The sequence below is a fragment of the Scaptodrosophila lebanonensis genome, unplaced genomic scaffold, assembly GCF_003285725.1.
Source record: "Scaptodrosophila lebanonensis strain 11010-0011.00,11010-0021.00 unplaced genomic scaffold, SlebRS2 tig00000053-arrow-pilon, whole genome shotgun sequence".
NCBI classification, from domain to species: Eukaryota; Metazoa; Arthropoda; class Insecta; order Diptera; family Drosophilidae; genus Scaptodrosophila; species Scaptodrosophila lebanonensis.
In genome coordinates, this window is record NW_022060548.1 from 3,779,058 (window position 1) to 3,796,068 (window position 17,011).

General features: G+C 35.5%; 1 protein-coding gene across 1 annotated transcript; it reads right to left on the reverse strand.

The window, feature by feature from the left end:
• Positions 1-1,184: 1,184 nt before the first annotated feature.
• LOC115624257 lies at positions 1,185-1,854 on the reverse strand. Its single transcript, XM_030518881.1, has 2 exons — positions 1,721-1,854; positions 1,185-1,667 (listed from the first exon to the last, which is right to left on the reverse strand). The coding sequence occupies exons 1-2, from the start codon at positions 1,836-1,838 to the stop codon at positions 1,609-1,611; spliced, it is 177 nt and encodes a 58-aa protein (XP_030374741.1). The 5' UTR covers positions 1,839-1,854; the 3' UTR covers positions 1,185-1,608.
• Between the last annotated feature and the right edge of the window lie 15,157 nt (positions 1,855-17,011).

A 17,011-nucleotide genomic window follows, 5' to 3' on the forward strand; every position in this document is an offset into this window, starting at 1 on the left:
AAAGTTTTTCAATTTTTTAAAGTTATTTTTTTATTTTTTTTATTTTTAATTCATTTAGAGTCTTTCTATGTGTCACGTTTAATCCTAATAGCTCAGAGGTTAGGGTTATTTAATTGATTACTGAGCCTAGGACAAGCTCTGGCATTGTACTCGTTTCAGCAAGATCATTTTGTAAGAAAAGAAAGAAAGAAATACAAGTAAAGTTGTTAAGGTGACATTGTCCTACTACTGTTGCATTTTTGTACATATCTAACCAACTAAACCTCCTTCTGCAGGAAAAGTATTTAAATGTAATTTCTTTTGGTCATATTTCATGAAACATGTCGGGTACCGCTAACATTTTCGTTTAATTATATCGCTGTATTTAATGACATGATATGATAGCACCTTTCCCGACCCTTTCGCATTTTAAATACATAGCCGCCTAGCCGTTAGTTATGCCTCACAATAAATTTGACTTGCACGCAATCTAAAATTCAGAAAAGCAACCCTTTCACTAATAGTTCTGATGAGCAGATAATAAATTACAGAAATGCAGACGAATTTTAATTAAAAGTTTAATACACACAAATGAACATCAAACAACCAACCCCAAAACCCTTTTAGAATTATTGGTATTCTAACAGAAAACCTCTCGCCCATTTCCATGCCACACAGCAGGTGCAGACCTCAAGCCACAACAAAGAAGTTAAAGAAGTGATAATGATAATACAGGTATATATAATAAAACGACGCGACTCGACCCGACGCTTAACAATCAAAAGCCATTATCAAAATGTTAAGCCCCAAAATGCAAAAGGCAAGTAAACAATTAAAATGCAATTTCGTGCAAATCCTTTAGGTTAAGCAGCCCCCACGAAAACTGAAACTGTAAGGGCGTTGCAGCTGCCGCAACCACTGATGCAACAACTGCTTCCGATGCAGCAGCAGCAGTAGCAGCAACTTGTTGCAGATGCATATCGCGCTGCTGCTGCCTACTCATTAGTCGCTTAAATGTGTAGCGAAGCGCAGCGTATTTATTTTATTAATTTTGATACCGAAATTGTTTTCTTATATAACTTGTCGCGACAACGCGCATGCAACATGCAACACACAATGTGCCAGTTTATGCAGCGTGACCATTTCCAAAAAGTTGTATTCGGTCAACCCCCTCAGGAAGCATTGGAATAAAGAGACAAAACAACTCAGTTTGCATGTCCGTCTTACCCTATCCTTAATACGGAGTATATTCTTTAATTTTGTATTATCGCCGGTCAGTCGAAATTACATTAAAAACTATGAGCGTTTCAATTTTGGCAGCGTGTCGGTGTCGTGTCCCGGCGCCATTTCCACAGTTCGATTCCTACACGCTTTCTGCTCACCAACAGACCCGCAGACCTGCAGACTGGCAGATCTTCATGATCGAACAGGTGTAAAGATTTTGGTTTGCACCTTGACTTCTGCTTCCGTTTTGGAAACGCTTGTCAATATAAATTCTGTTTTCTTCCTTTAATTCTGTTGTTGTTGTTGTTACTGCCTCTTTTTTTCGGCTGGGGGATAATTTTTGCGCATTTGCTGCCTCGCCATGAACAGTTGCATTCATTTGTGAGTCATACAGGGTGCCCAGCTTTAATTTTTCTGGCCCTCCATTGATTTGGCAATGGTTATAGATTTTCTTTTGGCCTTTTCTGCATGCAAAGCGTTATAATGTGCTTTGATTTTAAAGGTCGCACCATCTTACCCAACTCCTTCAAACGCTTGTGCTCCTTGGACTCGGCATCCACACACAGTGAGAGCACATAGTGCAGTATTGGTATAACAACAAAGAGTTTTGGAAATGTGCGCCAGGAAAAATTCATGTTTTCAACTTTTCTGTGTGCTGTCATAAAATAATTTATAAAATATGGTCTACTTATTTAAAACAAAAAAACATCTTTAACATATATTTATATTATTTATATATTTGATTTTTAAACGCCATAAATAACTTATTTTAAATAACTTAATATATATAACAACTTTTGACTTTCTTCAATAAATGTAAAAGTCTATCCGTTCAAGTGGTTATCTTTATCCTATCCATCGTTTTCCTATTCTTTCTAAATTCTCCAGTTTTAAGAAGAGTTTTGTTCGAATAAAGTATTGACATTACTTCAGCAAAAATATTTTAATTTTGTTAGTTAGTTTTTTGTTCCCTGTCTGATGATAGCTTAATCCTCTTTTCAGTCATTAATCTATATAATTTTAGTATTCTAAATCAAAATACACACACAAATGCCTTTCAGAACTCTACTATTAAGACACCCGGTATAGCTCTCCCCTTTTTAATTGTTAACTTCATATTAAGGACTTCATTATCAACAATGTAATGTAACCAAAGGAAACCAGAAACATTTAGCAACACTGAGAAAAAGAATTGGACTACATACGAAATATTATAATGAACAATATTCATAAACGTTTTAAATGTGCACTTTAATGTAATGAATAGTAATTAATTAGAGAAAGTGTTTAAAATTGTGGATTTTGATTAAACAAAAGTTAAGAACAAGCAATGCTTTAAAAACAAGCATTTTATAAATATATATTTTTTAAAGATGCAAACCATTTAATATTATCACAAACTTATCGAAAAAGGAATAGTTTCATAATTTATATTCGTGCGATGAAATCGTTTCATTATATAATCAGTTTCGTTGTAAAGCTTTAACAAATTAGAGGTACTGGTACCTCTTCGTCTTACTTAAAGTAGAACGCAATTGGCAAACCCCACATATATACAAGGTAGTCCTTATTTTAAGGAGATATTGGACATTAAATAATAAAATATTTATATGTGCAAAGTAAGAATATAATATACTCGAAATTATTATTATTATTATTATCTACATTTATTTCCGGTGTAAAACTGCTAATGCAGAGCTACACACAATACAACCACAACATGACTTCCTCAATATAAATCATTGCGCCTGTTTTAATGTCTTTCCTACCCCCATAAAGCAACTTTCTTCATAAGGCCTCCGAAAACTGCTGCAACAGAAAGCTGCTATCTTCAGGTGTTACCAGAAATAAAAAAGCTACCCTTCCATTAAAGAGGGGGAAAAAATGATATATTTAATCCGTTCGCTCGTACATTCGTTCAAGCGTGTATTCGTCTTCGATACAACAACGACAGCAATGATAAACCTGATATGAAACACATTTAAGGGCTTAACTTGGGTAATCTGCAGTTTGTTGAAGTAGAAATAACAACAACAACAGCAACTACGGCAAGCAGCGAAATTAAAACATGAGAGTAAGACGCTGAGATGGACGTGAGAGGGGCACTTGGCAGGCGGGTGCTTGAAGAGACGTCGTCTCGTCGACACATGTGTGCAGGTGGATTTCTCAAGTGGCCGCGTCCGCTTTCTTATGTCTATATAAGAGAGAGTACATATAGTATATGTTTATATATGTGTGTGTGTGTGTCAATACAGCTGAAGCCAAATTGAGAACAAGAGCAGCACTAAAAGCAACTGAATACCGCATAGAGGGCAAATCTGCTTGTACTTTTAAGTGGACACAAGTGTGGCTACATACATACAAACGAGCATATATACTTGTATATACTATATGGTGGGTATGTAAGTCCGAGTAGTAAGTAATTCTTTGACATTTGATGTGCTATGCCAGAAAATGATTAACACATCTATACAAGTATGCGATTATAAAGAGCAGCAAGAAAAGAGACTAATAAAGTTGGCTGTATTTCTAATTTAATCATATCGCAATTATTTGTATGCATTTATTATCTTATAGCGACATTAATTGGATTATTGTTGAATTGTTGGACAGCTTGGAAGCCAAAATTTGTCAAGCAGCCTTTTAGCGGGATTTGAAATCTTTTGATACAAATTAATTTATACATCAGTTTTTTAAGTAGATATTCACTGTAAGACAAAGATACCTATAATCTATAAAAGAAATGTATATTATATTTATGTAATTTAATTATGAATTGAATTATTAATGAAAACAGATGTCTCGATCAATTTGATTGTTTATTTATTATTTTATTGAAATAATTTCAGTTTTAAATCCAAATATGAAACAAAATTAAAAAAATAATAAAATCGAAATCCTGAGCCCTTCATGTTTAAATGATTTAATTTCATTTCTGCTAACAAACAACGTTGTCGAAGAATAAAGAAAGCATTGTTAAAGAAGTCTTATAGTTAAAAATAAATGACGAATAGAAAATCAATAAGAAATTAAAAAGGCTGTCTAGATGGAAGAAAATTATTAGCTATTGCCTATTTGTTCTTAATATTTTATTTTTTGAAGCGCTATCTACCTCATATTTAATAGACATCTCAAATCAAAGTTCAATAATAGGGTTCTTAATTTTATATTCCATCGTCCAGCATTACAAACAAATTAATTTCTAATCGTAATCATATGTTTGTTGGCGCCAAAAAGCGGATTTTATTTAAGGCCACACTCTGTCTATAAGGCCAGGCAAATCCAAAAGCTACATTATTATTGTTATAAGAATAAAATTTCTATACCTATACTTACCTGGATGTAGCAACATTTTGAGCTTTCTATTTCGGGATTTGTGATTCGAAACTGGTGTAGCGGAATCATTGTTGATAGTTACCTGGTAAGTAATAATTAAGATTTAAATAAAAACGGATAATTTTAACGATTAATAAATAAAGTGAAAATCAGACAATAGCCCCTGATTGTTTAAGTGTAACTTTTATATCACTTTTAGGGTATAAGATCGAAAATCTAAATTTTTCTTGTTACAAAAATTATTTTTTAAACACTTAAAAGAAATGTGTGCAGCTTTAAAATGACAAGTGATCGGCCAATTTTAACAAACCAACATGCTGATATTCGTCATCTATTTAGTCAATCGAACAGCCTTGGGTTTTATTGGCTCTTCCATTTATGCAAAAGCCAAATTTCTAGATCTCTAATATGCAGAAATGTAATATTTGAAAGATGTTTTTCATAAATTCAATCTTAGACAACTATTACAAATAAGTTTGGTAACGCAATCGCAATTTGTGTGCTGAACAACAACAAAATAAAAGTGCTGCTACATGCTTATAGAATTTCGAAAAAACATTTTGATTGACAGCTGGAAATCTCAAGACCATAAACGTTTCCTATTACCATTTACAGCATCTGTGTAAGCCTCATCGCATTTATACTATGCTCATTAGCGTAACTTTTACGAGCACGCTGGCTGGCCGGCATTCCTCAATAAAACTGCCTCAGAGAAAAAACAATCCCAGAAATAAATGTCAATTTAGCTGAAGCTGAGCAAATACATTTACGACAGCAGTTGTTACCGACATTATGTATGCTAGCTTAAGATTTGGCAGTCAAGATTTGGTCCAGAATTCAGCGGGGAATACACAATTGTGTGTGTGTGTGTGTGTGTGTGTGTGTGTGTGTGTGTGTGTGTGTGTGTGTGTGTGTGTGTGTGTGTGTGTGTGTGTGTGTGTGTGTGTGTGTGTGTGTGTGTGTGTGTGTGTGTGGAGTGTCAAAAGTCGCACAGCAATCAATCAATTTAACAGCCATAGAAAATCAACAGAGGCACACAAAAAGTAGCACAGCGCACAGAAAATAAATTGTAGAAAATATATCAAAGAAAGTCGAATACATACAAAAGGACATTCGGGCAGTGGTTGAGAAGATTTCCTTCGAGCTGCTGCTGCTGCTGCTGTTTGGCTTGGCCTCTTGCTCTCCTGGACAAGCATAGGAAATGCGACAATGAATTATAAAAGTCATCTTATAAAGGAAATCAGCATGTAGTCGGCAAGGAAATGGTGGCTTGTTTGCGCAATGTCAACAAAAATAGTTGGCTTGTGCAAACATTTGCCCAAAAAATTTGATACAATTTGCCCGCCAGCTGTTGCAAGCAAGAGTCAACAAACTGTGCGGCAAAACGCGTGCCATATGCCGAGCTCGCAAAAAGATAGTCGCTAAAATAATGCAATGCAAAAAAAGGGGCAGGTTGACAAAAACTGAAAACTGGCCGGCGTCCTGCCTGACGTCATGTAATTAAAAACCACACGCTTATCATTTATTTATGCATGCCCGAAAATCGAGTTCCAAATCAGTCGGCGATACTTTGTCGTCAGCGTCGTGTGTCGTCGAAGTCCAACCTGCTGCCCTGATTTTGATTGGCTTCGCGGCCAGCATTAAGTGTCGCATATAAGATCCTGGCAGCCGGTCGCTCCACTCCACACAGTCCATCATCAGCGGGCATTGGAGTTTCAGGTTATGCTTTGCTTCATTTTCGGATTATTTTCTTGTTGCAGTCCGCTCTTTGTGTGGGGCAGCGGCAACATGCCACAAACATTCCACTCGATAAATTTTAGCAATAAAATTTAAGCTGTTGTTTTCTTGTTTTTTTTTTTTTTTTGGTTACTGCGTATATAATTTGCTCTTAATGTTGGCTGAGTATAATGCGCTGACAACCCCTTTTGGGCAATTAAAATGTTGTACCGATGGTAAAATAATATACAGAGAGGTTTCCCAATGACAACTGTTCATACAACTTGGCTAAGGGCGTGTCTGTAATGAAGTCGCCTAATTGCGCCAGAAGCAATGCAATTACGGAAATTCGAAGAGCCCGTGGCATGGGAATCTTAACAATTATTTTTATTGGCTCTGCAAAGTTGCGCAGAGTTGCTCAAATGGAAGTTTTAGTTCAGGACTTTCCAGTGCTTTTCTTTATATTTTTGATTCCAAATTGAACTTAATTCTTCGCATCTAAACTATTAAAAATGGGACTAAGGGGTACTTGGATTAATTAAGCGCTCGTCCAAAGAATTAAACTAACCATTTGCACACTTCTCAAGTACGCCTTGTGCTTGTATATTGCTTAAGAATTTTGTGTCTGCGAATAAAAGGAAAGAGAAGAAATTTCTACATTTTGTTCGCCATAATAGTTACAATTGCTAGCAGATCATTGAAGATTGACTCTGTATTTAATTAATTTTTTTTAAGCCTGCAAAAATATATTCTTCAGAAGATCGTCCTGACAACTTCAATTCACATTATTTTATTAAAATACATATGTCAATAGCGAATATCTCTGCTTCTTTTAATACTATTATTTGATAAATTAAAATGGTTATTAAACTGTTTCTTACTAAGATAGATCGAACATTGAAACTAAAACACAACTGGTTAAAGATCATACCAATTGCACGTCACATTTCATTTATATTCGAAACACAAAGAAGAAAGAAATTCCAATTCAAAATGATTATTATTAATAAATAATAATTAAAGAAAATAATAAAGATACTATATAATTATATATTATGAAAAATATAATTTGATATTATTTGTGAACATGTTTCTGTTTTATTTGAAACATTAAATCGAAATCAAGTTGCCTTCAATATTATAAAAACTAAGAACAAATTACACACAAATTAAACATTTTTTTTTGCAAATTTTAATAATTTTTCATTGAAAGAAAAGCAACAACAAATCCTATTATGATCTGTTCGCTGCAAAATATTTGTACAAAGAAATGCATTTAATTTAGCGATTCCTGATTTAGGGCCCAATAAATTTATTATAGTCTTCTTATTAAGAAACCTCACTGATAACAAACTAACTAAATCCTGTTCGCAAAACTATCACGATATAATTTCCAAGGCGCTTACATAACAATGTAGGCTTTAAATAAATTCTCAAAAGGCAGAGCACGCAAACGCCATCAAGACGCAGTCGTCGTAAATTCAATGGAATCGGCAACAATTTTGTTTGAACGCTTTTAAATTGTTGGGCGGGCAACGCATGCGCATTATAAACAGCAGACGAGGAAGACGGCGACATTCTAAGACTCAACATCGACAACAACAACAACAACAAATTAATAATGTAAATAATATTGGCATGTTATGACGAACTCGGCAGACGATGAAGCCAACGTACGACAAACTGATGGATGACATGCGAAATGAGTTACAATATTCAAATTTGATTTTACAGACAAGACAGTTAGACATTCTATAGCATAAAGCACACACACACACACACACACACACACACACATACATAGCTACGAATGGCCCAGCACACCCAACAATGCATAATGTGCGCAGGCATGTCGCTTACTTTAAGTGACACCAATTGAGTGTGTGTGTGTGTGCTTGGAAAGTTAAAGCAACTGTCTGCGATGTTATCTGGCAAGGCAACTGTTAGACAGACACGATATCCAGCTATAGTCTATAGTCTTTATCGTCATCGTCATCGTTGTCTGCTGTGATTGCGACCATTTTCTAAAGCGAATGCAGCAGCTGTCCAGCAACAAAGGCAACCAGAGTAAATCTGTCTGCTAAAAAACAAAAAGGACTAGCGGCTGCTGCAGCCTGTTGCACGCAGGATGCGACTGTGTATTATCCTCACAAAGTACCTGCTGTGCCAACTGGCAATACAGCATTGTGATTCGTTTCATTTGTTGCATTTGTAGAGACCCATACAAATGCTCAGGCTCAGACTCAAACTCCGGCTAGGGCATCCTTTTTGGGACCTGCCTGTACCTGCCTGCCTGCGTGCCTGCCAGCCAGCAATCTGTTGCTTTGCACATGTCCCTGATTCGTCGGCTGCATTTCCTCTTCGTTTTGGTTTTTTTCCTTTTCCATATTTTGATTTAGCACAGCAGCACAGCGTAAAAAATTTGATGCCCTCGCAAGGTGTTCCACTTTACCACACTGACCCTGTTTCTCGGCGAAAAACTTGAATTATTTGTAAACAACATTTGGTATTCCATATGGGCATTTCAATGAGCGTGCAATTCGAATGCTGAAAATGAGTTTCGCAGAAAGTGCAAGCGCACTCAGATATGATTTGTAGTTGGCCATAGAAATTTCCAGCATATTGTCTGACACACCAAAGCACATGTTGCACGAAGCCATTAAATGGATGGCTGTGAAATGCGATAGGATAGTTGTGGGTACAGTTTCACGAAATAGTACCAATACAACTGTACTTTTAAGAGAATAGTGCTTGATATCGATTTTTTGGGGCACCTTATGGTGGTGTACTTTGCAAGCCGAAGTCCACTTCGACTGCATTCGATGTAAATATTTTAAGGTATTTGATAGAAGAGATCGAAGCCTTTCAAGGCTACGATTCTCTTTATAAATTCTTATAGATATATATAACTGTACAGTGTAAAGATTTTTTTTCGATTGCATTCGATGTTAATGTTATTTGTTTGCTTGGAAAGTCGAAGCATTTCAAATATCACCACTCTTCACATAAATTATTATAGATTGAAGCAAATAATTTGGATATTACCAGCTTCGGTAAATAGAGTTTTTTTAAATCTCAAAGAGGAAACCTGAACTGCTAGTGCCACTCGTGCCACAATAAATTTAATATCAAAACAAACATTAAATAGATATTTAGTTTTCAATTAAGTATGTATTATAATCAAGAGTTTAAACAGCAATAGATCCCTATTTTGAATTTAAGCATATTGCAAATCCTTAGCTCGTTTTTGACCCTTTCATTTCAATAGAGTTTTAAATGAAAAAGTTAGGCTTGGAAATGAATCTGGTGCAATGGAAGTATGGTTTGTCACTTAATAATGATCAATTTCAAGTTCATTTATTGCTTCTTTTCTAGTGGCTACTGATTTCATCAAATGGTGTGTATTCATTGAAAATATCTTTTACTTAATTACCTCAAATATTAGACCAACATTTCAGGCTATAAAATTACATTAATTTGCGTTATAATTGAAAATGAATATATGTACTATGTATCCTACTTTTAACCTTTGAAGACGTTTCTGATCATTATTGTTCAGCTGGTGTAGATGTTGGAAAACTATTACAATATTTTCACAAGTAGCGATATCGAATATTCTAATAGCAGCTATAAGAATCATGCGTATCTTTCTGCTCCCTTAAAGTTAATTTACAGTTATTTCAATTCAAAGTACTTTATATTTTCATAAAGCTTATTTACATGCATTTCAAATCTAGTATTTGTGTGTTCTATTATTTGTTCTTTCTATAAAGTAAAGCTATTGATACAAGTATTTCAACAGACATCATAGGCTTTAGAACAATTGGAATTTATAATAGCTGCTTGAGTCTAATTAGTAATTTACACATTATGTCCAGCTAAGCACATATCTGTGGCATATCTTTTATGCAATGCTCTCTAATTTATAGTATATTAGACTGTTAGCTCTTATCACGTGGTTCTTCCACTTTTGCTTTCTAGATCTCAGAAGCATACATACTTGTATATCAAATGTTTCTTCATGCACATCCTATTAATTATTTTGCATAAAGCTGCTATTCTGCTAATGAAGTTGTCATTTTGGCACGATTAAGCAGTTAGCTCTAACATTTTCTCGTTGGCCGCACGTACGATGCCACCAACAGCAAACAACAATTACCGGCAACAGTCATTACAACAGTGGCAGGCAAAAGTTGGCCATTAAGCTAAGCGGTGCTATAGCTCCGGCTATATAATCATAGCCAATAGTCGGTGCAAAACAAACTGAACAACAAGCGCAGACACAAACTGCACTCTAAATCAATTAACAGCACGTCAAAAGTGTTGAAAATTGGAGCAGCAGCAGCAGCAACAACAACAACATAACCAAGTCCAAGAGCATGGGTATGGGTACGGGTATGGGGCAGTTGCTAATAGATATAGTGGAGTCCAAGTTGAAGTCGCTGGCTGGGAAAGTGAGGTGCAACCTGTCTGCGTCGATGGCTAATCAGCATGCAAATAGTGTTGCCGCCTCTGCAAGAAGATTAAAGAGGCATGTAGCAGTGATAGGGAACGAGACCGAACCGTGTTGGGGAGACTTGGAACTGGCACTAGCACTGGCACTGGAACCAAAGCTGTGGCTGACGCTCTGGGACGTGCTTGGTGGCAAGTAAACCAGTTACACGTCGTTGAGAAAATTATTGAGTGAAATGAATTTGTTAACACCTAGCCAGTCAACGAGGCGGGCGTGGCTGCCAACCGAAATGCCCACCAACAGCCTCAGCTTGATAATTAGGCACACGTCACGCTGGCACTGAAGAGTAGAGATGAGACCGTGACTTAAAGTGGATGCTGGGCACTTGAATTATAAATTGTGAAGATTTTAATCAACATTTTATAGTTTTATTTAAAAAGCAAGCCAACAAAATTAAAGCTCGTGAACAACTATAGTTCAGAACGATTTTTGGAATTAAAACTAATTTAAAGGACTTAGTATAAATAAAGATTAATTATTAATTAATTTTTAATATGTATGGTTTAATTAAATATCTTCAAGTGTTAATTTATATTTAAAACTTAATATACTTTTATGAAAATGTTCAAAAAATAGTTAATTTAAAAAAAATGGAGTTTTAAAAATGGTTTCTCATTTTACGAATCATTCCGAAACGTTTCAAAACGAAAAATTTTTATTTGTAATCTCTATCCTGACGTTACAAGCATTTGGGTACTTTTAAGTTACTACGCTAGTCAGTAAGTGTTGAATTGTAAGGCAAACAATTATTTTCAATCGAAGGTTTTCGTTATAAAATAATTCAGCTTAAAACAATCAAGGCATTCTAAAAATTTTACACATTAAATAAAGATAAGATTAAACGGTTTCGTATAATTTGTGGGTAAAAATGTTGAAATTTTTGCAAATATTCACATTAAAATGTATTTTATAAATTCAATAATGTTGGAAATGACAGAGTCTGCCATTTATCTGGCATTATGATTTAAGGAATAATAATATGGAAGTTGATCACAAATAAAAGTAACAAGGAAAAAGTAACCAAATGAAAGCTATATGTAAGAATTTAAGTCATAAATAATTCAAAATTAACATTTCACTTTAGGATTTATAAATATAAGCTTATGCTGGGGATAAACCCCATGAAACACATAGCTTAGAACTGAAACCGAAATATCTAATTTAATCATAATATTGTTGTTAAAAGCTCATAACTACAAACACTTTGAATCGTCTTGAAATGATTTGGCATTTCTTCAATGAACATTTTTCCATCAATTTTGGCCTATCATGCTGCCATCTCTAGGAGGAAGCATCTACATATATGGAGCTGCGGTAGCTGAAGCTGTAACTGGCGATCGGACAAGCAGGTTCTGTCTGTTTGCTGCCACATTAGCGGGCGTGCGCGATATTTAAGCGTAATTATAACAACAACATAAGTATTTATGTACAATAGGTATGTATATCTGTGTATATACTACACTACATACGAGTATGTAGTATGTGCGGATACGTATGCAACGTCTTCATTAACGAGCCGAGCTGACCAACTCAACTGGCCGTTGATTTGTAGCCAACAGATACTGCATGTAATAGAGTTGTTTAATAACATTGTTATTGTTATGATTATTTACCAGCATCCGTATTTATTTGTTTGTCATTTTGATTGGCATTCACTCGCCACATTGCCACATTGCCACACGGTGCACGGTGCACGGTGGCAAGAGAAGATGGAGATATCGAGAGGGCAACAACGTTGCCGTGGAAAACTGTAGCGAACATTTTTGTTGAGTTTTCTCTCTCTTTGTCTGACTGTGTCGCGCTAACAAGTTTTTCACTTTTATTTATGATGAAGATGTCAATCTGTAGGCCGAGGCTGTCGCTTTTTCTATTTGTTTTTCCAATTGCTACTTAGGTGGCTGTCATTGTCAGTGTCGCAGCAAAAAGAAAAATACTTATACGTTTATGTGTGTGGGAAAAGTTGTGAGTATGGAGAAGGTAATGCATATATTTTGATGAAGCCATTGATTTAGTTTTTATTTTTTAATTGGATGTTCGCATTGTGGCCAGATGGACCAGACTACAGCTTAAAGGCGCCATTTAAGGTGAAGTGATTTGTAGATACGAGTACTAAGCTGTTATTTATCGCAACAATTGCAACATTTTCGCGAAAATGGGGTTTGCATTACTTAAATCTTTGGCTTTGAACTTGCGTGGTTGCCTGGGAGTACAATTTGTTTTGTTTTGAGAATGAATTGAAAAATTACTAAATTTATTACAAATATAGTATACAAATATAAATATTGCACTTAAAGCACATTGTAAGGATCTTCAAGATGCAAAGATGGAAAAGTTGATAGTTTTCCATGAAAAGTTTAAGCCCGAATGATCGATTTATGCCAACATTTAAGGTACAAATCTCACTTACTGTGCAGGCTTTGGCTTTAAAGAGAAAACAGATTAATTTTCTCATGTTTTTATAAATAAATATTATCCCTATTCAGCCCTTAGTTAGAAATTAACTGTATTTACGTTTATAGTTAAATACGTATAATGCTATTTCTGTAGATTTTGAAGAATTTTGAAAATGGAAATTCTATAACAGTTTGCAGAGTATTATGGTTTTCTATCTGATCTCCCGAATGATTATATTTTACAGCCAATATTCACTTTATTTCCTTAGGAAAGCTAATTTGAAGAATTAAATCTAAAATTTGCTGTTGCCATATCTGTTAAATCAAATGAAAAGAACATTATTAAAATATTCAAGAATCAGATATGAATTCAAAATTTATTATTTAATATTCAGACAAATAACTGTTTATGCTTCTTTAGAAATATTTCTCATATAATGAAATTTGGCCAGTTATTTATTTTATTTAACTAAAATTCACTATAAAAATTTGTTTAAAAGAAATATGTATAAATAAATAGCTTAGCTTTGTTGTGCAGAGGGTTTTAAAAAGAAATTAAAACGCCCCCGTCCCTATCTGTGAGTCGAACATGTCTGTAATGTTATTGAACTCACGTCAGCATTTCGGAAATGCAAATGTGTTCATTACATTTACGATAAACAACTTTTACGGCCAAATTTCATTGAACAATTTCGTATTGAGTGGGTAATTTTAAGAGGCCACTAACTACGCCAAACATGGCTTTTGAAGGGGCAACCAACACGTGTCGGTTTTACAAATGAATGCGCTGGGACAGCCGGCTTAGGCTGGGACTGCGACTTGAACTGCGACTGGGACTGGGTCTGCGACTGGGTCTGCGACTGGGTCTGCGACTGGGTCTGCGCCTGGGTATGGGGGCTATTAAGTGAAGTCGCTGGCAAACGGTAGTCCAGAAAGCATCGCCGAAAAATGCGGCATCGTCAACGCCATGTAGTACGTGTTGTCACCACTCACGAAATTTGGTGTGTGGGGCCGTCGGTCGTCACCAAAGAGGCAACTCTAGAGACCCAGCCAGATAGCCAAGTCGCAGCGCACGGAGTTGAATTCAAGCGTGCGGCTATTTTATGTCAAAATAATTGTTAATCCGCAAGGCGCAGCTTTGGAAGCTTCGTCATCGGCATAGCTCTCAGATATATTTACGAGTAGCTGTTGCACTCGAAACGTGACAAGCTTATGAAGATTTATGGAGTTCAGTGCCGGCTGGCGAACGCCAAGCCAGCAAGGCAGCCCAGCCAGCCAACCAGCCAGCCAGTGTCGCCTTCCTTCATCGACTTCTGCTGTTTACTGTCTTCTGTCTCTTGTGCCTGCGCAACCCTATTTTGCGGTCTTCGTTGCCATTTCCATTCTCACGATCGGTGTTCGATCGACAGCTTATCTTAGGCGTACAAATTTTTTCGGTTAATTTAACTTTAAAGTACGTGTCATTGGCAGACGAGGCAAGGCATTGATTTTTAATTTGTTCATTAAAATGCAATCATCACGCCCCACAACGTCGTCGTTGAAGTCGAAATCACAGTCCAGACATTGACGTCTTTGGTGTTTTTGTGTTTTGTATTTTTTTTAAATGTCTCATTATTTGTTGCAATTTATGCCTCATTTCTTTGCCTTTTTTATCTCTTCTGCATAATTTCCCCTTTTGTTGTTACATTTAATGTTGCCTGCATTATACGAGTATTTACAATTTTAATCAGACATGCATCGTATGTCTGTAACGCAATAAATTCGCATTAACCATTTCAATACATTAAACTGCTCCATTTTTGGGCTGTCGGGAATGCAAATCAGCAGAATGTGGACGGACTTTTAATTTGTGTCGAGCGATTCAAGAGAGAAATAGAACTGTTGGCTATTCTGGGGAAATGATATTTGATTTAAAGTACATAACATTTTATCGAAAAGATTTTGAAACCTATAAATGATTTGTCTACTGAAATTTTAGTTTTTCGTATTCTGTGTTTGTCCAGTATAGCTGTATTATGAATTTGACGAAATACCACATGATTAGTATATATTTTTATTTGTCAGAAAATATTTGCAAACTTTCTCTAATCCTAATCAATTTTCTATGAAAAATATTAACCTATACTTTCTCCAATCATAATCAATTTTCGTTGAAAGATATAAGCCCTTTATCAGTGGATTCTAATATGTTAAATATTGTCAGAAAATATTTGTATACTTTCTACTATCTTAATCAAAAATATATACTTGTTGGATTTTAATAAAATAAATAATTTCATTAATCTTGATATTCAATTTTAAATATATTTATATCTTTTAAATCCTTCCTCTTTTGAAAGGATAACTGAATTTAATTAACTTTTTAAGGCCAAATAAATGACAGTTGTGTGCAAAACAGCATCTTGGCAGCCCTTAATTCTTTTGATTCATTCGTCTGCTCCATTGGAGTTTTTTATTAGACTTAACACTTACTGACCCAGCTGCCATAAATCCTGCTGGAACCTTCTGCTCATTAGCCATGCATAGATTCAGGAAACACACATGTTTGACATTATCGAACCGCAACATCCTCTACAACTGCTTCTGCCATATCCACCTACAATATGAATTCCCTACGCACAAGGCAGTGGCAACAAAAATTGAATGCTAAACAACATGTTGCATGCAGCAGCAGAGAGAGAGGAACAGTGCAGGAACAGTGCCAGGGACAGCCGTAAAAATGGAAATGAATTCAAAATACAGTCGAGAGCAGTTGTGATTTCGTTGTTGTTGTTGTTGTTCTTGTTGCTTTACGGAGACAACTGTTGCACAGACTGCTGTTATTTCCGTTTTCTCTTCTTTCATTGTCGGTTTTGTTTTGATTCTGCGACTGCGTCTGCCACTGCCTCTGCCACTGCCACTGCCACTGCGACTGCTTACTTCCGCATCCCCATTTGTTGTTTTTGTTGTGAGCCTGTAGTTCAGTTTTTGCGCATCTGTCGCCATGACAGGTACAGTGAAAACAACAACTTGCTTGTTCGAGCATTTCCTCTATTTGGGCAGACCGGAAGCGTTTATGTCTTTTGTAACTAATCGTTAGGGATCACAGATTTCGGCAAATTACAACTAGGCGGGTGGTTAATGTGCACGAATACTGTTCCCAAAATATCAGTTACAGGTTTTTCCGGCAGTTCAAAGGTTGGCCTTTTACCAAATTTGCATAGTTTGGCCCGAACCGGAAGTGCTTGCTCTTTTGCTCTATTCATTGTTTGCCAAAAGATTGAAAATTGATCTGCCAAGTCATGTTGTTTTTCATTTATTGAATATGGTAATGAGATTTCTTGAGGCTACTGAGAGGGAATATGTCAATGAAAAACAACAACAAACCAAACCACACAGGAAAAAAGAAATGAAATAATGATCTGGAATTTATCAAAAATGAAGGGGTGCTTTTTTTTACTGAGACTAGTGTGGTGTTTTGTGAAATACGTACTTGTGAGATTTTCTCAAACCATTTCCCATAAAAAAAGTTGTCGTGCTATTTAGTTTAACTTCAATGATATCCCTTGAAATGCTTTTTATACAAAAAATATTTCGTATTGCTGAAGTAACCATAGGTAGCCAGTAATAGTCTTTAGTAATCACTTTTTAAGCCATTTATTGAAAACCTGTAATACACTAAAAAAATTCAAAAATTTCATAAATGAAAGTAAGAAAGAATGAAATAAAAGTCATTAAAATATGTCATGCTCAATTAAATGGTAAACCATATATTTTATTATTAAAATGTGGCTTCTTTGTGAATCCTACAGCAATCTATAAAGAGATGACAATTGCATCCACAGCACCCATTTGATTGAGAACGATCTGC